We start from the raw sequence: 26,821 nt of genomic DNA on the forward strand, positions 1-26,821 counted from the left end.
GTTTAAAATTTGTTGCAGCTGTGAAGCAAAGCACCATGGACACAGCACGTGTGCAAGCATGAGCACCCACTACATTAAGTTTTAGGTGGGCAGTCAGGGGTGGGAAAAACACAGATGGAGCGATTATTTTTACTGGCCCTCGGACACCCATCCCATGTGAATGAGGCTGAACTGAGGAGGTCCTGCACGGAAATTGTACAGTGTGTGTGTGGTCAACGGATGGGACCTGTATGAAAATTCAAACAGAGTGAGGGGAATTTATCAAAACCGGAGCAGACATAATCCATAGCAGTTGCCCAGAGCAACCAATCCGCTTCTCCCTTCAGTGTGTTCAATGAACAATTTGAAAATGAAAGCGAGAAGCTGATAGGTTGCCATGCACAGCTGCTCCAGATTTTGTCTGCTCCAGTTTTGATCAATTCCACTCAGAGTGTGCATGAGAGATCTCATTGTAGACCGTTCACAGATCTTATGGCAATGTATTTAACCAATCTGAGCTGTCTGTAGTTGCACTGGGCAAATGTTAAGTTTTGGGCTGCTTTCCCCATCTGATCACATAATCCCTCCTAGGAGCATATTTCTACCTAATTACCATTTCCTTTTTTTTTCTTTTAGTGTGGGACAAGTTGTTAACTTAAAGACAAAAGTGAACCGAGCTTTTAATTCTAGTATGGAGGTCTGTGTCATTTTTATTTATTTATTTTGTATGTTTTATACATATTTTTTTTTCATACATATTGATAGCCAAAATAGACGTAGCTAAGAAAGGCGGAGCTAAAGAGAAATATAGCAAAATTCATATCAAAGTGGTATTGGAATAAACTATACCAACTATAATACAATACAAGAGCAAAACAGTGCATAGTGTGCTGTCATTCTCTAGTCAATAGTAAATAAGTGCCTCTTTGTCTCATTAATGGCATGTCACCTTGCCCCAGCAGATACTGTGCCTATGCGCTCCGCTGGATATGTCTGTACACAATCCTTCCTTATCTGACACAGTGAACAATATGTTGGTGTAAATCAGGACTGGATTTCACTAATGTCTTCCCGCATTATTTCAGGTTCTGCTGCATGGACCAGCTGAATTTTCTGGATGTCCTTAATATAAAAGATTTTTTCAGCACTTTTTTATGTCAAAAGAGTTCATTCCCATAGGTTTATCACTGTTTAAAGAGAAACTATATATGTTTCTATGTGTATATAAATTTCAGCTTGAGCTACAGAGCTCTGTAAACACCCGGATTGTTTTCAAAAGAGCAACTAAGGCTTGACAGATAAACATGGCTGTAGGGAGCATTGACCACTTAGCTGTAGACAGACCACAAAACTGCTATGGGGCCTAGAAGCATAGGGGGCCCTGCATTATCTGGCTACACAGTGCTCTATACAGGGAGCAATAGCACTTGGCAATGTATTTTAATAATTTGAATGTGCATATATAGTCTGTGAAGCTATAATTCATTTTTGTGAAAGCAGGAAGTTTTCTGTAGCACTAGCAGAATGGCCTTTGAGAAGGAGATTAGAGAGACGGGGGCCCTTTAATGGTTTTGCTATATGGCCACATCACACATATTTACATGTCTAGCTATAGATGTAAGTATGAAATATTCATAACCAATTTTAAGTATAGCTGAATAATATAAGTATTTTTATTTTTATTATTTTTTTATTCTGAACAAAACAAAGACAATAAATAAAAACACTATACACTCCTTGCCATGGCACCCCAATACAGATATACAGGTGAAACTCGAATAATTAGAATATTGTGCAAAAGTAATTGCAGTAAGTACTGCAAAAGGGGCCCAAACCAAGTACTGAGTACATATGCATGCTTGTACTTTTCAGAGGTCTGATATTGTTCTATGTACAATCCTTGTTTTATTGATTGCATGTAATAATCTACTTTTTTGAGGTTGTGGATTTGGGGTTCTTGGGGTTTTCATGAGCTATAAGCCATAATCATCACAATTATGACAAATCACGACTTGAATTATCTTGCTTTACATGCAATGAGTCTATCTCGTATATTAGTTTCACCTTTTAAGTTGTATTAGTGAAATAAATGAACTTTGCACGATATTCTAATTATTCGAGTTTCACCTGTACAATAAGTAAAAACACACTTACATTACAGCGTGCCTCAATCCACAGATGTGAATATGCAGATGTGCAGTGTGGTGCCCTCCGTTGCCAAAAATAACGCAGGTGCATTTTATAATTAATAGCTGATCTCAAATGCATGAGCTGCCTTAATGCATTGCACATTTATAGTGAGAAATTAATATATATAACCAAGCAAAGCTTTAGGACCTTAAGAAGGGGGGTGCTTGGTGAGAGTACAGTGGATGGTGCCACTAAATGAGTCTGGCATCAAAAATATATTCAACAGCCCTCCTAGGTGCTCGCAAAGAGCAAGTTTAATGTTCACATTTAGAAATAAACCATTTCTACATGTGAACATTATTATTATTATTCAGGATTTATATAGCGCCAACAGTTTGTGCAGCGCTTTACAATATAAGGAAGACATTACAGTCACAATACAATTCAAGACAAGGTGGTAAGGAGGGCCCTGCACCTGAGGGCTTACAATCCAAAAGTGAGAGGGAAGTGATACATGAGGAGGTAGCTGTGTGGGGATGAATTGTTTCAGAACATGATGGTTCAGTTAAAGGAGAACTATGAGATGAGTGATTTCCACTCACCTCATAGTTCTAGCCGACCTGTGACAGTCTCATTGTCACAGGTCGGCTCAGTAGATCGGCAGGTGAGCGAACACATACCGGGTTCGCTCCCCTCTCGATCCTGTCACGGCTCTCTGCCGTGACAGGGGGAGGGGCTGGATTCCCCGCGCCGATCTGCCAGCGCTGACTGGCGGAACGGACGGGGGAGGGGGCAGGTACAGCTGGCTCTGCCTCTAGATAGGCAGAGCCAGCTGTCACTCACGCAGCTGGGCGGATCTCGACGTCCATGTCGGGATCCGCTCCGGCTGCGGCGTCTCAGTATACCGCGAGCTGTAGCTCGCCGTATACTGAGCTTAGGGTAACGGGAGGACGCTAGTTTGTGTCCTCCTGTTACCCTAAGGAGAACTATGGGGAAAAACACTGACCCCATAGTTCTCCTTTAAAGTTGCTCTTTTTGAGTTACTAGGTGTGCTGGTGAACATTATTTGATGGGGAATTTAGAAAATGATAAATGCAGTTACAGTACTGTAGCAGCTTATTACATTGACCTGATAGTGTTAGCTGTCTCTAGTGATTGGATATCTTACTGAGGGTTTCTAAAGTACATTTTTGGACATGGAGTCATTACTTAAATAATCAAAAAAATGCCATGTTACAGGGAACATTTAGAAATGTTAATTCTGCCTTAGTAGTACCCTGTACCTTTTTTGTCTTGAATTCCTCTTAAAGAATAGCAGTGCGCTTCTAGGTATGTGCAGGTGCCTAGGCACTCTATTACTTACAGCCTCCTAGCTGTATATCTGCATTGTTAGATCTTCGGCACTGCTGCCTCTGCTAGTCTCGCCAGATCTACATTGAGATTTAGTGATGTGACATGTCAGTACTGTGCTGCTCACTTTTCTTTGCTGGAGGCTCTGACATGAGGAAGCAAAACCCTGCTTCTACCAAGATGGCCACCTCAACACACAGACACATTGCAGAATAAGGTGCGGTAAGTCAGTAATGGGGGAAAGATCAGCTGCAGGAAGACCACAGACTATACGAGTGACTAGTTCTTTGCCTTCTGTCTGCCTTTTTTGGGGTACAGCTCCCAGAGTCCAATTCCTCTTTAACCTCTCTGCGGTTTTGTGTCTTTCCAGGTCGGGATACAGGTTACTTCAGAAGATCTGTGCAGTGGTAAAGAGTGGAAAGTGTGTCAAGCGTTCGCCACATTTGTTGCACAACCACAAGGCAGCAAAAAAGTGAGCCGATATCACAATGAATGTACATCAATGTAATTGCATTTAGAGATGCAGTGCTGTCAGGCCTTGTCTACGTGGGCCCTTATATAGCTTACAAACCATTGTGGACACAGAGCTTCCAATACCTTCTATAGAACAAATAATTGCAAATAGCTTTTTCCTGAATGTTACTTTAATTTCTACTTTGTGCATGTAAGAATTAAAGTGCAGTTAAAGCCCAAACTTGTTTTGGATGGAGTAGAGAGGGATTAAAACACCCGTCAGTTTTTATTGCTGTCTGTGTCCCCGTTAGGGAGATTCACCCTCTCTATTTGTCCTGGTGAAAGTAAATCCCAAATTTTGGGTGGTCATCACAACAGGAATAGATGGGTAATCTTCCAATGGGGACACTAGTTCTGGTGACCCAGCTGACCACCAGGGATTTCCCTCTCTTTGGAGATGTGCTTATCGGACAGAAAGTAAAGGAAAATCTCTCCAATGGGACACAAATGGCAAAAAAGATGAAAAGGGTAACCCCCCCCCTTACTCTATCCAAAACTATAAAAAAAAAGTTTGGGCTTTAGTTCTACTGTAAAGTAGCTACTGATTTAAAAAAAAAAAAACTTAGCCCTTAGGGCCTGTCAGCGTGGTGCACTGGCACTATTTATTTATTTACAGGGGGAAGTTGTTTTTCGATGCACGTTCCACGGGCTCTTAAATGGAAAAAAAACAAACATATTTACCATCCCATGAAGTCTAGCTCTGTCTTCCATGTACCTGACTCTTCGCGGGTTTTCTGATTTTCTGTGCCACCATCTGGCTTTTGGAAGCGAGCTGTCATTTCCTGATCACTCACAGCTGGGCCCCTGCTAAACATGCAAAATTATAGACTGCAGGTAGACAAGCTTTCAGGGATTTGTGCTGAAGGGGGAATAGGGCCGAGGGTACATCCTTGTCGCTTAGGAGTGGAAGTGGGAGCAAGCAGGGCTGTCCCTATAATAAGGCAGCCCACAGCGGTTGCCTCAGGTGGCATCTCATCGGTAGCAGCTGGGTGGGGGCGGCCACAACATCCCAGGTTGCTAAGAGCTCTTGGCAACTTGTGACGCTCTGAACGGCTTTCCACCCAGCTCACTGGTTGCCAAGAGCTAAGCAAATCGAAAAAATCCCCCGAAGCACAACATATCACCAACGGCAGTGAATACCTCAGGGGCATCCCTGGGTGCAAGCGCCTACAGAAAATAGTACTTGGCCTCCCCTCCCAATAACAAAAATTTCTCCTGACTCTGTTATGGGGAAAGTGGATAAGAATGAAGGCAAATTGCATTTTTGTGTAAAGGCAGCTTTAAATCTATGAGGACAGAACAATAATAATTTGCCGCCTCACTTATCATTTTCCGCAATAGGTTGGTGACTATGAGACTTTTTCACATATTTGGGCCTGGTCACCAAAGGGCTCTAAACCAATTCTCAGAAATGATGTCCCTTGCTAATAAAGAGGTTTGCGAAAATGTTTATGAACATACAGAATGTTATCTGTTAAATGTCCAGAGTTCATAAAGCAAAGTCTAAAGTGCAAAGCACAAGTGACAAAGCAACCAGCCATAAAGTATAACATAGGTGAAAACACAAAACTTCAGTCATAAATAGATCAAGCAACAAACTGTTATATATTGGGGGAAAAATACTAAAGCTTTCAGTGCAGGTAACCTCCCACACTAACCCTCCCTGTAACTCCCACCTGCACACTGAGGACCTATAATACATCCCTTTGTAGTTTTATTGCTATTAAAAATGACCCTTTCATTGTAACCTGCAGTCGAAAAATTAAATTCAATATGGCAACCTGGAATCATTCTTTACACTGACGGTGTACAGAATTCCCCCAATAAATGTAATTTCCTACTTCCGTGATTGGCTCACAGATTGTTTTAAAGTCTGCACTAAGATAGAGTTGAAAATTTAGATATTCCCTGCAATAGCCATGGTGAGATATTGCATAATAGACTGGTGCATAAGTTTTCGTCCGAATTGATATTTGAATGAAGATCGGCAAATTCCGAAATTTAGATGCATCTGAATTTCCAAATGGGAAAAATACCGAATTGGAATGCACCCGAATTTTGTCTGAATGACATTCGGAAAAGAACTGATTTGCTGTTAAATGTAAAAATAAAAAAAAAAAGCATGGGGCCCCTCCAAAATCCCTTACCAGTCCTTTGATCTCAGCAGCAGCCTGGCAGAGCATGAAAGGGGGGGGCGCGATCGTGTGTGCCCACCGCCCACACCATACCAGGCCACTTGCCCTCAACATGGGGCAGGGTCCCCATGTTGATGAGTACAATGGCCTCTTCCCCACAACCCTCGCCCATGTGGTTGTGGGGGTCTGCGGGCGCGATTGTCCCCGCCTTTCCTTCTCTGCCCGGCTGTTGCTCGAATCAAGGGTCTGGTAAGAGATTTGGGGGGAAACCCATGCTTTTTTTTTTTCATGGGGTCGCATGGCATGGAGCCACACTGTCTGTTATTTTTTTCATGGGGTCCCCCCTAAAATTCCTATCGGGATTAAATGTCCAGAGTTCATAAAGCAAAGTCTAAAGTGCAAAGCACAAGTGACAAAGCAACCAGCCATAAAGTATAACATAGGTGAAAACACAAAACTTCAGTCATAAATAGATCAAGCAACAAACTGTTATATATTGGGGGAAAAATACTAAAGCTTTCAGTGCAGGTAACCTCCCACACTAACCCTCCCTGTAACTCCCACCTGCACACTGAGGACCTATAATACATCCCTTTGTAGTTTTATTGCTATTAAAAATGACCCTTTCATTGTAACCTGCAGTCGAAAAATTAAATTCAATATGGCAAACTGGAATCATTCTTTACACTGACGGTGTACAGAATTCCCCCAATAAATGTAATTTCCTACTTCCGTGATTGGCTCACAGATTGTTTTAAAGTCTGCACTAAGATAGAGTTGAAAATTTAGATATTCCCTGCAATAGCCATGGTGAGATATTGCATAATAGACTGGTGCATAAGTTTTCGTCCGAATTGATATTTGAATGAAGATCGGCAAATTCCGAAATTTAGATGCATCTGAATTTCCAAATGGGAAAAATACCGAATTGGAATGCACCCGAATTTTGTCTGAATGACATTCGGAAAAGAACTGATTTGCTGTTAAATGTAAAAATAAAAAAAAAAAGCATGGGGCCCCTCCAAAATCCCTTACCAGTCCTTTGATCTCAGCAGCAGCCTGGCAGAGCATGAAAGGGGGGGGCGCGATCGTGTGTGCCCACCGCCCACACCATACCAGGCCACTTGCCCTCAACATGGGGCAGGGTCCCCATGTTGATGAGTACAATGGCCTCTTCCCCACAACCCTCGCCCATGTGGTTGTGGGGGTCTGCGGGCGCGATTGTCCCCGCCTTTCCTTCTCTGCCCGGCTGTTGCTCGAATCAAGGGTCTGGTAAGAGATTTGGGGGGAAACCCATGCTTTTTTTTTTTCATGGGGTCGCATGGCATGGATCCACACTGTCTGGTTTTTTTCATGGGGTCCCCCCTAAAATTCCTATCGGGCCTAAAGGGTCTGGTATAAATTTGCGGGGGGGACTCCACATTGGTTTTTTTTAACAAAACGCCATCCATATAGATTCAAATAGATCAGAATCTCGAAAACAAAAACTTCGGATTGATCCCAATAACGAATAACAAAATAAAAATCTGAAATGAAACAAAGACAAAACAAATGTTTGTAGATTACCCAGAAAGGATTTTTTTTCAACAGAAACGGAGTTATACATTAAGAAACGTTCTGTATGTCTTATTTCTTAACCTCTTGGTTTAACCTCTTTTGTTTGGACTGTTTGCTGTGGGTTACTGCACATTGCACTTTAGTTTGCACAGCTTTATTGTAATATCTTTATTTTGTATAATTATATATAGGTAAAGCTGAAGCCTGTGACCCCACTAACTGAAGAGGAGCAACTAGAACACAGTATTGCTGCTGAGAGGCGTCGCATGCGATTGGTCCATACTGACAATATCAAGGATCTGCTGACCAGGAGCACCCTGCAAGATGGTACATTCCTGCTATCCATGTAGTGTGATCAGTGTATCATGCAGAGCTTCCCGATGGAATGTACAGCTATTTATACACCATACAAATCAAGATAACCTTGGAGCATACATTTTACAAGACAGCACAAGGACCAGTGTCATTGGTATCAGTAGGACATCAGTTTGAAACACTTCTGAGATCCTTCAGAATTCATTGACAGGTGCATTCGGCCTGCAGTTGACCTGCCTCTGACTTACATTTGGCCTGCTACAAGTGGTTTTGCATTACCATAGACTTGTATGGGAACGCATAACCTGTCTGATGGGAGCAAAAGCCCATTGACTAAAGACCAAAAGGTGTTGGTCATACATCATGGTCAGACTGATGCAACAGCTGAATGACTGTGTAGTGCTTCCCTTAAGGTTGCTTACAAGTCTACCCATTAGAAGGACTTCGAGGTTTCCAAATATTTGTGATTTTTTTTGTACAAGCAGAGCCTGATCCATTCCTTTTCATGGATAACTGTAAATGTGTTCCATTTCCTTATCAGCTGAAGCATGAGGATGATCCTGGTGGGTCACAGTGCTTTTGAGGACAGACCACTCTCACTGCTGTAATTCTTAGTGAGACATCTGGCTGTCTTGCCCTTACATAATTGCCCCAAGAAGGGACTGGGTATGCAAAGAGGAAAGCACCAAAAGCAGAACATATAAACTCCAGATTTAATTTTATTCAAACTTTATATCATAAAAAGCCATCTTGTTTAGGGGTTTCATAGGGTCCCCCTTCATCGTGACTGGGTACTGTTGAGCAAACTGTGTACTGGACTGATAAAATTGGAGGGATCCTGAGGAGTAATTGGTATGATCCCTCCAGATAATGATTCATTCTGAAATTGCAAACACTCGCTATCAATTTCAAGTAGTTAGAAAGATGATTGTTGAATTGCTCCTAAACCACCACCAACCAACACCAGGCAAAGCTGACAATTAAACCTTGAGATACCTACAGGGAGCATAGTCTACCTGCTGAGCACTTTAGTTTTTCATCCAAACATTGCTGTAGTACCCCGGCCAACCTAATGACTTTAGTCTGTAATCTGGTGATCTGAGAACCTCTTGTAGTGATGTAGGAGAGGTATTACTAAATACACCTACCACAGGCTTCTCATTGTCTCTCGCATACAGAAAACCTGATTTGAAACAAATCACAAAACTAGAAGGTTTTTTTTACCGCTACCAGTCAGACTTAAACCTGCTCTGGAAGTTTAATTGGTGCTACAGGAAACAGAGAGCGAGGCAGTTGCACAGCAAAGGATTTAGGAAGTAAACTCTCAATGATCCTGTAAACTTCTCTGTAGATTCTAGCCCTAAGAAATTACCCAAAACTCAGATTAAGGTCAATTACGTGTTGCAGTGTTTGCTGGAAAGCATTAGTAACTCACTGATGTCTTTTACTTGCTTTGAAGCTTTATTTGATAAAGGTCAGTGAATGTGTACCTGTCTTACAGAACGTAGCCGGGAACAAGGAACAAATGGAGAGGTCCTGGCCCAGAAGACCCGTGTGGAGAGTGTGGAACTGGTGTTGCCACCTCATGCCAACCATCAGGGGAACACGTTTGGTGGGCAGATAATGGCCTGGATGGAGAATATTGCCACAATAGCTGCCAGGTACACTAGATATACAGAGCAGACCGACTCTCTGGGCTTGTTCTAAACCTTCTATGAAAGGTGATTGGCTGCTACAGTCTTAAGCAACCTTTCTCAACCTTTTTACCCTGGAGGGAAAAACAATATGCAGCACATCTCTGGGATAAATGCACATTTCTCCTGTGTTGTATCCAGGGATGCACCGCCAGCGTTTTTTTGGTATCCAGTACGATAACTAGTACTGATACCAGAAGTCCCATTAAGGAAGCCGGGTGCCGTATAATGACTTCGCCGCCCGGCTTCCTGATTAGCCGAGAAGCTTGCTCCATGCTCCCTCATCACCAGGTGATGGGGAAAGCTGGGCAACGTCTAATGGGTGCATCCCTAGTTTTATCCAATGTCTGTTGATCTGCCAGAAATGCACTCGGCTCCTAAATCTTGTTGTGGGCTGACAACACCAAGGTCCTTTAGCACTCAAGGCATAGATGCCAATGTGTGGCCCCATTTCTACATTTTCAGCATAAAATGTTGACACAGTCGGGAAGGCAATTCAAATATAATTAAATATTGCACTTTTATTTTTATTTTTTAAATGCAAAACTAATAAAAGTGGACAAAATAAATGAAAGCAAAAAATACAACTTTAAAAACAAATAGAAATACAATACTTTGTATTTTTGTAAATAAAGTAAAAATAACATTATTAATGCCGCAGTGTAAACAGAGCAAGTTCCAGCTTTCTTTGTGACATTTTGCAGTAAGAGAAGCTTAGCGGGGGAAAGAGGAGCGCAGTGTGGCCAGGAGTGCAGGCAGTGGCACTGCTACACTGGTAACATTTTTGCATCCCCCCCACTGCTCCTAAGCATGTTGCATCAGAGTTGGCTTTCTTTCCAGTCCATGGACTGGTCTGGAACTGTACAACACACAGCAATTTCCTGGATTGTCAGTTGGTGTCAGCCCTGCCCAGTTTGCCTTTGCTAAACTACTTAACTCTCCAAAGCATAGGCACTAACTGACTTGAAGTCCCAAGATAAGAACTAGGAGGGCTAAATAGACTATTATGAGATGGGATTACGTTGGCGGAATGACATTTGAGTATCTTTTATCTTTTGCATAAAGACTTCTTGGTGAAGATCCTGTGCAGTGTTGGATTTGTGTGGGATTTACAAAACGCCTGCTGAGTTACTAACTTCCTGTAGTGAGCTGACATAGCAGTGCCTCTGCTGCACTGAAATCACAAGCAGTGTTTTCAGCCCTGTCCAGCTATCTCCTGATGGACTACAGCGCCTTCTGTGAGGTCGATGGCAGGGAGGGGGCGTTCTGTAGAAAAATAAGGACTGACAGTGCTTGGGATTTTAGTGCACCAGAGGCACTATGTAATCAGCTCACTACAGGAAGTTTTGCTCTTACTGTATTTCTGGTAGCAGGTGTTTTTCTGTGCTTGCAGAGTTTTTAGGGAGACAAAACTTGGGGAAATGTGCATGTATTGCTGAGATTTCTTTTTCCCCAAACTAGACTTTACCAGCCCAATCTTTATACGCATATAATAATATGTATTCTTTTCTTTGTTCGTTTATAATTGTAAAGCCGGCTTTGTCATGCTCATCCAACCTTGAAGGTAATCGAGATGTTCCATTTCCGGGGGCCCTCTCAGGTTGGCGACCGACTGATTCTCAAGGCTATTGTGAACAATGCCTTCAAGGACAGGTCAGTACCAAAATGGAGGCATTCCTAAGTTCCTGTAGTGAGCGGATTACATAATGCCTCTGGTGCACTAAAATCCCAAGCTCTGTTGTCAGTCCTTATTTTTTGCTGGACTACAGAACACCCCCTCCCTGCCATCTCCCTCACAGAAGGTGCTGTAGTCCTGCAGGAGATAGCTGGACAGGCATGATAACACTGCTGAAGTGCTGAGGTTTCCTAACCCTGGGTTAAACCAATGTGATTCCTCAAGTGCTAGTGCAAGGAAAATTGTTCCACAGAACAGCTTTTAGATGTACATTTTTGAGCCTGGCCGAGTATCCCTACAATAATCCCAAGTAATCCATAGAAAGTACCTGAATATCAGCTCAACAGTATAATAATTTATAGCAACCAATGAGAAATAGGCCTCTATACGGTTGCTTTTCGCCTTATGTTATTTAATGCACCCCCCATATAAAAATAAATACATATGTAATGTTGGTTTCCTTGACATCTCTTATGCTGTTGAGTAATAGGCATTGTAACCCATTCTCATTGCTTGTAACAATGGAGCTATTATCTGGGCCTTACCGGTTAGTAGAAAGTTTAATAATGCTGAGTATTCTGTATACAGAACCTGAAGGACTTCTATATTGTCCGCACAAGACACATACAAAAGACATGGCTGTGCAACCTGATCTGCAGAGGTTTACATTGCTTTCCAAAGCAAAGATTTCAACATGAGCCTGAACAGGTGTGAGTTTCCGTCCAGGTTGTGTAAGATATCTGTCTTCAGATTCCGGGATTACAAAACAATGTTGTATAAGAGGAATAGAGGAAGACGCCTTTATAAATCAGATCTCTGTGATGATGGTCCACTTTGATTACTATGGGCAATGTAGTCAAAGTCTAAAATGGGGACAATGGAGGCAACCATGCAAGGGCCACATAAGTACACCAATGCAGACACCCAGACCAGTGCAGCTTCCATTCAATTGTTCTGCCTCAGCACTGAGACCTCATGGGACACTTTAAGGTTTAAGTATCCAGTGTTGGTGAGTTAAGTGCTCGTTTTGGTCAAGGGAAGTTATACTCACCTGATCCTATGAACCGCCTAGCTGTGACAGCGCTCCCTCCTGTCTGTCTCATCCTTCGCTCCAGCGATGGTATGTCCCTCAGCATCCTCAAGTGACTTTTTTTTAAATTTTCCTCTCTAGGCCAAAATGAGCAATTAACTCCTGCAGTGCGGGGGTAGCCCCACTGGAAAGGTTAATAATACGTTTGCCCGGAGTCCTTCTTTGAACAACAGCAGTGTGTTCTGCTTTCTTTTGTCCGCAGTCAATAATTACATTCCCAGTGATATTAGTAGTGAGATTTGCTGATGAACTTTACCTGTCCTGTACTCCTGACACTTGGGCAAAGGCCAAAATAACCTGTGTATAAAGCATGCAAGACGGCCATGTTTATGATGCTTCTGAGTCTATTGCCTCAGTTTAGAAAACCTTGATGCCCCAGATAAGCTGAAAAACATATCTGTGTATGGTGTTATGTGTGAAAAGTCCCGGCGTGGTTAGTACTAGACGTCTGAGTACATCAATAAAGTGAGAAAAATGATTGGATGTATTTATCTGTAATCGGCTTTTATAAACTTTTATGAGTCTCTGACGCACCTGATATACTGATCATTACTAAATTCACGTGTACGTTTTTAGAATTGTTGGAGCATTCTGGGGCTTGAAAAATTAGTTCGAAACCAACTGGGCAGTGCGGAGGCTTGGTGCTTAGTAGACATGTGCATTCGCATTCGAACGAACCTGCAAATCAACGAAAATCAGTTGTTTCAGCGGGTCGTCCAAATCCGAAATAATTCATTTAATATATGCTCGAATACACTAAAACGATATTCGGGCATACATAAATTCGTTTTCAGAACACAACGGCAGCCAAATGGCCACTAGCGTGTTCTGCACATGCCCGTCACCATCTTGGAGGCGGAGCGTATGACGTAACCTGACAGTGACATCACATGCTGAACGAGCGCTGGCCATATCGCATGCGCGCCGCCATTTTGGAGATCTAGGTATACACCAAGATGGCGGCGCTCGAACCTCTACTTCAAAATGGTGGCACGCATGCGCAGAACATGCCAGCCGCCGTTCGTTCTGTGGTTTCAGTGTGCGGTTTCGGATTCGGAGGCTCATTGTCTCCGAATCCGAAACAACATAACCATTCATTTCCTTTGACGAAACAAATGAAAACGTTTTTCCTTTTCATTTGTTTCGTCTGAAAACAAATGTTTTTGTTTTGCACATGTCTAGCGCTTAGCACTTCTGCCTTGCAGCACTGGGGGTACCTGGTTCAAATCCCGGTCAGGACACTATCTGCATGGAGTTTGCATGTTCTTGCATGTTCTCCCTGTGCTTGCGTGGGTTTCTTCCGGATACTTAGATTTCCTCCCACACTCCAAAGACATGCTGGAAGGTTAATTGGCTCCTGTCTAAATCAGCCCTGTATGTGTGTGAGACTATAAGCTCCTCGATGGCAAGGTCTGATATGAATGTGCACTATGTAAAGGACTGCGTAAATTGCCAGCGCCATATACATAACTGTAATAAATTGGGGAAAAAACCTGTGTAAGTGGTTGTAATCATTAGCAAAAAAAAGTAATAACCTTCATTTATTTCAGATTTAACTCGTGAGTTTAGTGTCACTTTAACTCCAACTTGTGGCTAGATAAAAAAGAACACTGATACTTACCTTGTGTTGCCATTACCTTCAGAGCCATACACATAAATGGATGATGAAAGGTTTGATCATTTTAAAGAACTCTGGGGAATTTTTTTTATTATTAACCATTGTCGTGGGGCTACCCCCCCCCACTTCAAGGGTTAAGTGTTCATTTTGGTCTGGGGCTGAAAATAAAGTTATACTCACCTGAACCTTCCATCCGGTCACTGGAGTCTCTCTCCCCCTCTGCTGTTTGTGAGGTTTGTGAGTCATCACTTTCTATACACTATGTATAAGATGTGAGGACGCCGAGGGACATACCATCGCTGCAGTGGAGCGGAAGACAGGCTGGAGCGAGCACTGTCACAGCTGGCCGGTCCGAGGATCAGCTGAGTATAACTTTGTTATTGTTCTCCCTAGACCAAAACGAGCATGTAACCCTTGCAGTGCAGGGGAGTCCCACTGCAAGGGTTAATAAATAATTTCCCCGGAGTTCAGAACTTATTTTTGGTCCAATCCAAGTTTTATGAACATTTTAAGGATATATCAAACCAAATGCAAACAAAAAAAAAAGGGCAAAGAACAAAAACTCAGAACAAGAACAATCAGCATTGCTCAGATAAAAACAGCCTAAACTTTTATTTTTAAAGAAAAGAAGTTTGAGTTTTACATAAAAATACAAAGAAATGTATATACAGTACATAGATAACAACCCCAAGTGGTGGCCAGATAACAGAGGTGCTTGGCGCCTCCTCAAGTCAGTGTATATCTATTAACCCATTATTCTCCAAAGTACCAATTGAACAGCAAGAGTCAGAAGATACATTATCACCAGACCCGGACCCAGACATTCGGGAGCATGCGACACTGACAACTGATATTTGAATGTACAATGATAGATCGTGTATGATGTTGTATAGGTAGCACTACATCCCCACTCCGCACACAACAAGGGGCCGTGAAAAGTCCAGGAGAAGGTAATACAGGGGGCAGATAGGCGGAGGAGAAGAATAAAAGAGGGATAAGAAGAGGAAAAGACTCTATCAGGACTTATTGTCCCTTTTCAATTAAAACATTTGTTCATTGGTGAAACTGCCTGTTTAGTGCAGATGTTTCCCAAAGGATGTGATTGTGTCACAATTATTAAATGATCATATTGCTGCGTGTACGGCCAGCGATCGTGATCGGTTACTGTGGGTTACTGTCTTTTTTTTTTTCTTTAACCTTTTTTTGCTCTTTGCTGATAGATAATTGAAGAGATGAGTCATGTACCACTTCAATCTGTGCTTGTCTTGCAGTATGGAGGTGGGGGTCTGTGTGGAGGCGTTTTGCCATGATGTCACTGTGCCCAGAAGACACATAAACAGCGCTTTTATGACGTTTGTTGTTCTGGATGAGAATAACCATCCCTGTATTTCACCTCTCATCAAACCGGAACCTGGGGTAGGCAAAGGATGTTATGTGTATTATCTTCCATTCTTTCCTCATGATATTTCTCATTTACCTAAATAACAATTCTACCTCCTGGTAAAGTTTCCTAGAACTCATTATGGATTTTCATTTACTTTATATTTAGTTCAGTTTGTTGTTGTTACTGTTAAAAGCCAAACTCCAGCCAAAGCTTATTTTTTGGTAAGGACATGGAAGGGACACAGACAGCAATAATACAGTGAAAAAATCAATTGCTACTCTATTGAAGGGCTGGAAATTGGCTTTAATCTTCTTCTTTTTTTTTTTTCTTTTAACTTCTGTTTGCAGGATGGGGAAAGACGTTACCGGGAGGCGATTGCACGCAGGAAGATTAGGTTAGACCGGTAAGTATGTACCATACGTACCCAATGACAGCCCTGCAACATCATCGTATTGATTAGGGATGCACCGATACTTTTCAGATACCAGTGCCGATACTTGCCATTTTCATGGGAACTACCAGGGTTACAGCTGGGACCTGGCGCTGGTGCTCCACCACTGTCCTGAAATCATTAGTCTGTATTGTTTTAGAAAAACTGTCACATGACAATAAACAAAAATGTATCAGTACTTGTGTCTGTGAGTATTTGGACAAGTATCAGTTCTTGTACTTGCAAAAATGGTATCAGTGCATCCACCCAGGAGCTCCGTGTGCTCCTTACAAATGACAGCTGCCTCCTAACTTTTGAATTTTTCTCTAGTCTAGTCCTGTAGCTGGAAAAGTATCTGTACTTGTACTTGTACCGAGTACAGTACACAGTATCGGTGCATCCCTAGTATTGATAACTTTGTAAGGTTATATCACTTCTAGGGATGTACTGATACTAGTATCGGTATCGGTGCCGATGCCGAGTATTTTGGCGAGTATTCGTACTCAACAAATGCTCTGATGCCTAGCATGATACTTGAGATTCCGGTATCAGGAAGACGGGAAACACGTCATTACACACCTTCCCCCCCCCCGACTTTCTGATTGGCCTGGTGATGAGGGAGCAAGGAGCCAACTTCCTGGCCAATCAGGAAGCTGGGCGCCGTGTAATGACGCATTGCCTGGCTTCATGATTGGCCAGCTTCTTGACCAATCAGGAAGCCGGGCTACCCGCCATTACACGGCGCCAGGCTTCCTGAATGCCCAGAAAGCTGGCTCCATGCTTTCTCGTCACCTGATGACGAGAGAGCATCGAGACGGCTAACCCTGCTAATCGGGAAGCCGGGGTGGCGGGTCATTACACACCACCTGGCTTAATGGACTTCCGGTATTCGGTATCGACGAGTACCGAAAATAAAATATGGGTACTCCATACCGAAAAACCGGTATCAGTGCATCCCTAATCACTTCTAATTTTTTCTATTTTACTTTACATTATTATATAATTTTTTTTTAATTACAGGTATTTATATAGCGCCGACAATTTACGCAGCACTTTACATCGTTACACATTCACATAAGTCCCTGCCCTCAAGGAGCTTACAATCTAAGGTCCCGTTCTCACATGCATACATACAGGGACAATTTAGATCGGAGCCAATTAACCATTTCGCTGGCACGGTCTTTTTTTTTTTGCACACAATATAATCCACATTATATATATTATACAGGCCTGTATACTTGATTACTTGAAACCCCCAAAACATTATATATTTTCTGAAAACCAACAGCCTGCAGAATAAAATGGTGGCAGTTGCAAATTTTTATGTTGCACGATATTGGTGCAACTCTTCATCAAACCCAAACATTTCGTGAAAAATGCACTTAAGTTAAATTAAGTGCCCCAAAACACAATAAAATAACCGTTTTTTTAAACAAAATATAAAAGATGAGGTTACGATAAGTAAAGAGATACCCAACATGCCCAGGTTAAAAATAACGTGCGTCCGTGAAACCAACAAAATTCAGTACCCCAACAAGACACGATGCTTAGAGGTCATAAGTTTGTAAATATTGTCCCTAGAATTATTGCTCGGCAATGCGCGGCAATACCTAACATATGCGGCGTGATTGATGTTTTCGTATGTAGGCGCACCCGACGCACTGAGTGAGGTTATAACATTCGTGTGTAACTCTGACCATATTAGTCCATGTGATGGAGCTCAGGAAAACAGGGGTCTAGGGGTACTTTTTGACTGCATTATGATTGGTTTTCTAAAACCCAATAAAGTCACAGAAATAGATATGTTGTGAGATAGTCTTTCCTCCACTTTCCTGTTGCAGCAGTTGTGCCTGGTGGCTAAATATGGCCATACAGTTCAATAGGCAGGACCAGAGTTAGACCCAGTGCGTTCAATAATGTAACAGAACTGACTGAACAAGCTTCCTCTCCTTCTCTGCAATGCAAAGTCTATATGAGGAAACCTGTACTAAGGGGTGTGGCTGTTGCTCAGCTCTGCCAGGGCAGGGTACTGAAATGGAAGAACAAGGAGCAGCATTTTCACAGAGATTTAAAAAAAAAGTATTATAAGGCATTTCCTAGCAAAAATCTGTTAAAAATCTTAGTATGTGGGATACAGTATAAACAGATACAAAGTTTTGAGATTTCAACCAGGCTTTTACAATAAACTAATCTGTGTGATGTGTGGGCACTTGGTAAATATTAAAGCATATATTTCAGTATTGAGCTTGCTAAAGACAGGCAGATATCGCCTCAAGAGATTGCAAGGGACTGTTATGCCCCTCCTCTGTAGTGCCATTAAAGGAGAACTATGGGGTTAAGGCTTTTCCCATAGATCTCCTTAGGGTAACGGGAGGACACAAAGTAGCGTCCTCCCGTCACCCTAGGCTCAGTATACCGCGAGCTGTAACTCGCGGTATACTGAGACGGCGCAGTATACCGCAAGCTGCTGCTCGCGGTATACTAAGGCCCCATTCACACTCCGCGATTCGCAAATCGTGCGTTTTGCATTTTGCGCGATATCGCGCAAATGCTTGCATTGAGCAAGCTTGAATCGCGGCTAAATCCGCAAAATCCGCTCCAAAATGGGTCCTGCTGTGGCGACGCACGACCCGCGACAGCAGGACCCTTTGCCCCATTGAGAAGCATTGGAGAGCGATATCGCGGTAAATTACCGCGCGATAAATCACTAAGTGTGAACGGGGGCCTTAGACGCCGCAGCTGAAGCGGATCCCGACAATTATGTCTGGATCCGCCCAGCTGCGTGACTGACAGCTGGCTCTGCCTACCTAGAGGCAGAACCAGCTTTATCCGCCCCCTCTCCCGTCCATTCCGCCAGTCAGCGCTGGCGGATCGGAGCGGGGAGGGGGGAATCCAGCCTCTCCCCTGTCACGGCAGAGAGCCGTGACAGGATCGAGAGGTGAGCGAACGACGGTATGTGTTCGCTCATCTCCCGATTTAATGAGCCGACCTGTGAAAGTCTCATTGTCACAGGTCGGCTAGAACTACAGTATGAGGTGAGTGAAAATCACTCATCTCATAGTTCTCCTTTAATATTTATCCTGCAGCTCAACTGGTAGACTGAAGCAAAGCAAGTGCAATTAATACATTCCTACCCTCTTCTCTTTTAGGAGAGAGGAGTGCCAGAGATCAGGTCAAGCATAGACAAGTTGGAAAATATTTGTACGCAATAATGACTGCTTGCTTTTCCTCTTTTCTTTTTCTACCAACAGTAAATATGTTACATCCTGTAAACAATCAGAGGTGCCCCTGTCCGTTCCATGGGATCCAAGCAATCAGGTAGGTCTTCTAGGTCAGTGGTTCTCAACCTGTGTAACCTCAGGACCCACATTTTGTCCTGGGTCATTAAGTCGCGACCCAAATCGCAGTGCAATGGAACACATGGCATTAGGATACATACTGTAGGTGGGAGGTGCGTTTGGGGTACCATTCAAATGAGTGGTAACACAACCCACTTCCCACACCAAAACGCAGTAGGTAGTAGGTGCGATTGCGTGGTACAGTTTAATGCACTGTACTAGTGTGAACGGGCCCTCAAAAACACTGTCATACATACGCAGGCACAATCTCACACACTCAGAGACATTCTCACACAAACATACAGACTCCAAAATTGTTTTAATTTTGTAAAAAACTATTTAAGGTCCAACCTACTCCCTACCTTAAGAGAACTGGAGTGGATCCTCAGCCTCGGGTCCAGTGTGGGCTGCTGTTCTGTGACGGAGCTCCAGTCATATGTGCAATGCTTGCTCCTTTGCGTGCCCTGTAGAGGTGCCAGGAGCCAGAATGTGACAATGGTCCGGGCACCTCTACAGGACATGCGAGGGAGCTGTAAGCAATGCAGGTATGGATGGAGCCCTATTGCGGCCATAGACCCATCCCATCCTACTCAAGCTGGCACTCTCCACTGGGCAGCATATTTTGAATGGCAGCTTGACGTGAGAACTGAAAGTGCTGCGCTAGGGGGTGGCAGAGGAGTCTCTCACCTTGAAAAGTGGAAGACCGGCAGCGACCCACTGAAGACTGGGTCGCGACCCACTTTTGGGTCACGACATACCAGTTGAGAACCAAGGTTCTAGGTGATTGTACTTATACTTTTGTTGTAGAGTGGTGTCCCTCCCCTGGATTACATTTGTACACTTCTTTATAATCTATGCCTACCATAGTGCTTGTCATGTTATCTCAGGTACCATTGAAAGCCTGTATAATATATAATATAAGGTATAGCAGGTACAGTGTTACTATATGTGTGTTTGTATGTTTGATTCTTAATGCTAAAATGTGATGCACTTTTGTTATTTGCAAGAACATTAGAGTTTCATTTTAACATTCAGACCTGTCAACATCTAGAATTGTTAATGTATTTTCTTTAGCATTGCAATATATTAAGAGCAGAAATTTTCCAATGCAATCCCAAGTTGCAATCAGCATTGTAATTATGACGGCCCTAATAAGGAATTCTTGCTTCAGACACTTCATTATGCTTTGTCTATCTTCTACTATTGAACATATTTTACCAAACCATCTCCTAGGTTTTTCTCACAATGCCAAGACATTACTGGGTTAAGTGATTTAACAGTCAATTACTTTAGACTAAACAATTACTTTTACTAAAGAAAAGTGTTTTCTTGAAAATGGTAATAACTTGCCATTATTTTAATGACTTCTATTTAATCTTCAGGTTTACCTGAGTTACAACAATGTTTCTGCCCTGAAAATGCTGGTGTCCAAAAGTGACTGGGTCCTAGCTGCAGAAAAAAATAAGGTACTTGAGGCTACTGAGCGCTCATTTATCCATTTCTGCTCAGTGTTATTCATTGTAAAATGTGCATTTCATCTGTCTGTACATAAAATAGTCGCATATTGAAAAGTAAACCCGCTGAATATGCAGTTTTTGAAAATGTAGACTATCCTTATGATGACACCAAATTGTAGTGTGCACATGAGCTGAATATTGATTTAGTACACAAAATGGCCACTGTTATGCTAGCAAACATTTACATTCATTATGTAGTTAAAAAATATTAAAATATCTTCTTCATTTTTGTAGCAAGAATGACATGATCGGCACTCTTTATTGTTTGGGTTATGTTATGTTATTCATATGCATGCAGTAAATTGTATAATAGTGCCAACAGTCAACCTAGGGGAAGGAAGAGCGAATTGGGGGAGATTGGTCATTGGTGTAGCAAACTCCAGCATAGTATGTAATGGGACAAAGGGCGGTTGCTTGCTTGGTTCTTCATAGATTAAGTTGTAGCGACAGGGTGGTTAGGTTGGAAATAGGGTGTAGTTGGGGATATTGGGATGGACAGCTGGGGAAAAGTGGATAAATGGGCGTAGAAAAAAAATGGGGGGGGGAGTCACCTGCCGTTCAAGTAGATAACAGTTAACATTTGTAATGTGTAGGGTGTGAACATGTTATTCAGGGTTGCCAGACTTTTAAGAATCTCACATACATCATTTAGAGTGCCTGTTAATTTCTCATTAATTATAGTGCCATTTATTTGACTTGAGGGGGGGTCTTCTGGTCAATTCGGTTATAGTAAAGATATGTGTGACAGAGGGAATTCCTTTCACTGAACAATTGGCCTCAGAACAAGCATCCCCATTGGAAGATTTACCATTTATTTCTGTCCTAGTGAAAACTCAAGCTTTTTGGATTTGCACCCCTTTCTAGAAGTGGTCTCCAGCACAATGGAGAGGGTGATTATCCCCAGCGGGGACACAGAGCAATATAAACCTGACAGGGGTTCTAATCTTTCCTCCTTTATAAACACTTTAAGCATACTGCAAATGATTTGTTAGATTCAACAAAAGACATAACAATTTTGTGTGCTTGTTTTACATCAGGTTCAGCTGTACACTCTGGAGAATAACACATTTCTATCCTTCAAAGTGGATATAAAGGTGCCTATCAATGCCAAACAAGCCTTCAACCTGCTTTCTGACCTGAGTCGTAGGAAGCACTGGGACCCCTACTATAAGTGAGTGCGGTGAGATACGATAGGCCAATGTGTGCTATGCTTTCCTGCATAATAATTGTCATGTCTTCTCCACAGAGAGTGCCGGCTGCTGCAGCAAGTGAATGAGGATGATGCTATTTATCATGTAATCAGCACAGTGCGCAGTGCAGATGGGAAGCCTCAAGATTTTATCATCCTGGCTTCCCAGCGGCCACCCTGTGACACTGGGTGAGCAATGGGAGAACACCTGCCAAATATAAAGTGACACCTGTCATGGTGTGTGGGAGTGAGAGAGAGAAAGATAGACACACACACAGACTATATGGCCAAACGTTTGTAGGCACCTGCCTGTCACACTTATTTGAGCTTGTTGGACATCCATTCAAAAACCTTGGATTTTAATATGAAGGTCCGCCAACTCTTTGAAGCTGTAACAGCATCCACTCCTCTGGGAAGGACCACTCAGCTAACAGAGCATGTGTGAGGTCAGGTACTGATGTTGGGTGAGACCTGGCTTGCAATTGGCATGCAATTTATGCTAACAGTGGTCAGTAAGGTTTAATTCAGGGCTTTGTGCTGGCCACTTGAGTTCCTTCTCACTAAACGCATCATAACATGTCTTTTAAAGAGCACAGGGACACACTCGTGCTGTAGCACAAAAGTACCTTCCTCAAACTGTTGCCACAAGATTGGCAGCGCACATTTGTCTAAAATGTCTTTGTATGCTGAACAAAGACATTTTAGACAATTATTGTATGCTGTTTACAGTATCTTTCATTGAGTGGAGCTGGCCTTTAACTGGGTTGTTGGATAAGAAAATGGGGATATAAGATTCTGTAATGCTCATTTGAGGTTGTGGTTTGGTTTTTGCAGGCAATACACTTTATTTCTCTCTGATGTTCGTATGTACAATTATTGTGCAGCCATTATAAATAAGGTACTTTCTTCTCCAGGGACCCATACGTTGTGGCCTTTCGATCTGTTTCTCTCCCAACACATCCCCCAATTGATGAGTGCTCTCGGGGTGAGACCCTTTGCTCTGGATTCTGTATATGGTCAGAAGGAGACAAGACAAAGGTATACATTTCAGGATAGCACATATTTACAGGTGAAACTCGAAAAATTAGAATATCGTGCAAAGTTCATTTATTTCACTAATGCAACTTAAAAGGTGAAACTAATATATGAGATAGACTCATTACATGCAAAGCAAGATAATTCAAGCCGTGATTTGTCATAATTGTGATGATTATGGCTTACAGCTCATGAAAACCCCAAGAACCCCAAATCCACAACCTCAAAAAAGTAGATTATTACATGCAATCAATAAAACAAGGATTGTACATAGAACAATATCGGACCTCTGAAAAGTATAAGCATGCATATGTACTCAGTACTTGGTTTGGGCCCCTTTTGCAGTACTTACTGCAATTACTTTTGCACGATATTCTAATTATTCGAGTTTCACCTGTATGTCATGGAGCTAACTAGCATTCTCATGTATGGTGTCCGTCTATAGAACAGTACACTGCTGCATTTCTGTAGTGGGCTGTGGTGTAGAACAAGGGTTGCAGATGTTATATGTGTCCCAGCTATTGTAAAAGGAAGGAGTGCACAGTCAGAGTTCCTGGCACTGTACTTCATGCATCAGATCTTCTTTGTGATACAGTCACAGATAGATACTATGATGTATATGGGTGATGTCACATTTATATGTGGTTGCGGTTGTTTAAGCTGAAGTGGGAGGATTCAGGTGGAGGGCAGATATACTTTACTGAGCATTGCCTTAGGAGTGAATGAGAACGGGTCTGGTGCATGTAAGGAGTTTTTTTGTAACTATGAGCTATGAAAAAAGTGCAGGGAGTAGGAGGGTTGTTGAGTAATAGTAAGAGGATTGTTGAATAAATGGTTGTTTGAGGGGGAGAATGGGGGTAGGTTATAGGTGTTGGGATGGTATGGAGAACAGGAACCTCAATTTATGCTCCTCACCTATCAGTCATTTTTATTAGTATCTCTTGTATCTGCTATCTTAGAATTTACAGTCCTTTCTATCTTCATTACAAGTTCTCAGAGGACAGTAAAGTGACCATGATAACAAGTCCTGTTTTATGGAATTCCCTCCATAGGTGTCTTATTATAACCAGTTTACCCCGGGCCTCGTCTCACAAATAACCACCAACATTGCTGGACTGTCCTGTGATTTCGCCAGCACGTACCAAGCCTGCGAGAAGTTTCTTGTTGAGAACACGAAGGACTCTGCGGGAGACATCGACACACCAGAACTATAGGAACCAGATTTTATAATACTCTAACTGTGCAGAAATTATTATAAAGTACTGACAGCGTCTACTTCATATATCTTGATGGATTATGGGAATAGTTCAGTAGTGGATGGACAACAAAACTGTGCCACTGCAGCAGCACATGGGTGATTTATAGCAGCTCACTGCTAGAATTTCAAATATATGTAAACACAATCGCTAAAATCCCATACAAGCTTTAACATGTAAAACTCAATTCAAAAGTAGTTTCAAATATTTTGAAATCTGCAGCTTTTGATAAAATAACACCTGGTGATTCTGCCATGAAGCTTCTTGTTCAGACACTTCCTGTTATAGGGTAACAACCCTCTGTTCCTGTCTGTCTATTGTGCTCCTGTGTTGTCACCCAATCGCACACTCTACCAAAAGAGGGACTACAGGTGGCCATGCCAATGCACAGTACACAGGTATGGTTTATTATTTTCTTCCCTTAGAAATGATGCTCTCTGATCCTGGAGGCAATCCATGTAGACAGTAAGTGAATGCAAAGGCCATGTAGGAGATCAGCAGCACTGAGATGGATGAAAAAAGGTTAAAACAGCATTTTTAAAGAAAATGGCAATTGTTTCTGATACACTGCGATCGTACGATAATCGTGCAGTGTATGGAAGGCGTGCGACCGTTTCTACTGTACGGTCGCACGTCTTCCGTCGAACCAGCATGCTAGAAAACCCGCCGGGAATCGTACGATTCTCGGCGAGTTAGTGGCCTGCTGGTTCGACAACTGCCCAACGGGCTGGTGTGCGCACGCGCACACTGCCTGTTTGCACTCAAGGTAAGCCCGCCCCTCATTACAGTCATCGGAAGCCCGCCCCTCAGGGGGGCGGGCTTGCGATGATCGCAAGTACGATCTGCCTGTCTAAGATGGGCAGATCGTACGTTTTTTTTAAGTACTTTACAACCCTCGCAAGACAAAAGTCTTGCGAGGGTTGTAAAGTGTATGGGCACCTTAAGTGTCATACAGTTAGGGTTTACATCTACTTTAATTATAAGGAATAGTCATTAATTGCTAAACAGATGCCATGAATGGCACCCTATAAGTAGCATTTAGTAGCGATTAATCAATTATAGTCACTACTACATACTACTTGTGTAGCTCGTACCATAAGGAGCCATGCGTATAGCGATCGATTATTACTTTCAGCGATTAATCCCAAGCACCTGTGTGCTCCTCCATTACCTGATAATAAACTGAGAATCAGTCTTCATTCTTGAAGCTGAAATTCCTTTTGCACGCACATCCCTTTCTCCTTGGTTTTTGGGGTGGAAGGGCTTTGATCTTATGACTATTTTAGTGTGTTTTTGCATGAAATACAGATATTGTCAGTGTGTACAGTGTAAATTGTTTAATACAGAAGAATATTAAACCTGTTCTATAACCATCTAAGAGTGTTGCTTCTTCATTATGGAACTGTTTCAGGTTCACTGCATGTAACACATAAAGGAGTTGTAAAGTCCCAGCATATCCTCTCCTGTTATAACATCAGCATTGTAATAGGAATACATAGTAGAGTTGTTATTGATAATGCAATCAAAGCTTACTTGAAAAATCTCTTTTATGTAGTGAGTGCCGCCTTCTGTCTGCCCGTCACTTCCAACAACTTCCTGGATTCCCAGTGTGCTTTGCATTTCTTTCCCTGCTGCTTAATCTGATGAAATCTCAATTTCTCAAGACTACATTTCCCATCATGCATTGCTTCCAGCAAGCAATGATAATGTCACATTGTTCAGATATTGAGTTGTAGTTCAGAAGGTAGAGCTGTGAGAGCTGACACATAAGTGCATATTCAAAGGGCTGAATGAAAATGTGTCAGGGCATTGATGAAGTAGATCCTATGGACACCTTCGGTAATAAGGTATACAAACATCTAGATGGATATGGTTATTAGGAGTATAAAACCTATAGAAATACAGATTTATTCTCAGTTATTTACCATAGATACAATTTAAAGCCAAATTCCAGGCAGGAGAACACTTTCAAACCTATAATTAGTAGTGGTGATTAGACAGACCTTCACAGGTCCCTTTATTCAAGCTGCCTTCAGCGTCCTGAACACGAGTTTCTTCTCTCACCCAATTAGTACGGCTCCGTGTATACTTCCGGCTTGCTTGGAAGGCGTGTCCTGTGGGGTTCCTACACCTAAGTGCTGTGATCACATCCCTCACCATCTATGTTCCTGACCAAACACAAAGCAGTAGGTCATCACACTAAAATAAAGTGATAGGTGTATTTAAGGGCAGGTTCACATCATTTTCCAGTCCAGATCTGGTCCCGAAAATGGTGTTAACCTGCAGGCAGTTCCGGTGCATTCCAGCCCAGACAAAATGAGACATGCAGTATTTTTCTGGTCTGGAACGGACTGTGCTGGTGTGAACAGAGGCCAGAAATAGCATAGGGATACGTTAGGATGCATTATGGGTCCGGAAACAGTCTGGTCTGGTCTGGAGATGATCTGGATGTAGTGTGAATGGGCCCTAAATGTTACTGATACATCTCCAGGATTTTTTAAAAGTTAACCCTTGCAGTGGTGCTACCTCTGCACTGCAAGGGTTAACTGCTTGTTTTGGTGAAGAGATTGGAATAAAGAACAAGCAATCACATCCCCCCCCCCCCATCCTCTATCT

The 26,821-nt window shown here is 42.5% G+C and overlaps 1 protein-coding gene across 1 annotated transcript in view; it reads left to right on the forward strand.

The window, feature by feature from the left end:
• The window catches only part of ACOT11 (acyl-CoA thioesterase 11), a 32,633-nt gene extending 8,433 nt beyond the window's left edge, over window positions 1-24,200 (forward strand). The window contains exons 4-16 of the mRNA XM_018563980.1: window positions 616-676; window positions 3,830-3,931; window positions 7,856-7,991; window positions 9,481-9,640; window positions 11,207-11,326; window positions 15,328-15,472; window positions 15,788-15,843; window positions 19,122-19,188; window positions 20,591-20,674; window positions 21,763-21,896; window positions 21,972-22,103; window positions 22,829-22,952; window positions 24,002-24,200. Of these exons, the coding sequence (XP_018419482.1) occupies window positions 616-676; window positions 3,830-3,931; window positions 7,856-7,991; window positions 9,481-9,640; window positions 11,207-11,326; window positions 15,328-15,472; window positions 15,788-15,843; window positions 19,122-19,188; window positions 20,591-20,674; window positions 21,763-21,896; window positions 21,972-22,103; window positions 22,829-22,952; window positions 24,002-24,163 (1,483 nt within the window). The 3' untranslated portion in view covers window positions 24,164-24,200. The remainder of the gene's footprint in view (window positions 1-615; window positions 677-3,829; window positions 3,932-7,855; window positions 7,992-9,480; window positions 9,641-11,206; window positions 11,327-15,327; window positions 15,473-15,787; window positions 15,844-19,121; window positions 19,189-20,590; window positions 20,675-21,762; window positions 21,897-21,971; window positions 22,104-22,828; window positions 22,953-24,001) is intronic.
• Window positions 24,201-26,821: the final 2,621 nt, after the last annotated feature.

This window comes from Nanorana parkeri, unplaced genomic scaffold, assembly GCF_000935625.1.
Source record: "Nanorana parkeri isolate BGI_ZX_2015 unplaced genomic scaffold, ASM93562v1 scaffold715, whole genome shotgun sequence".
NCBI classification, from domain to species: Eukaryota; Metazoa; Chordata; class Amphibia; order Anura; family Dicroglossidae; genus Nanorana; species Nanorana parkeri.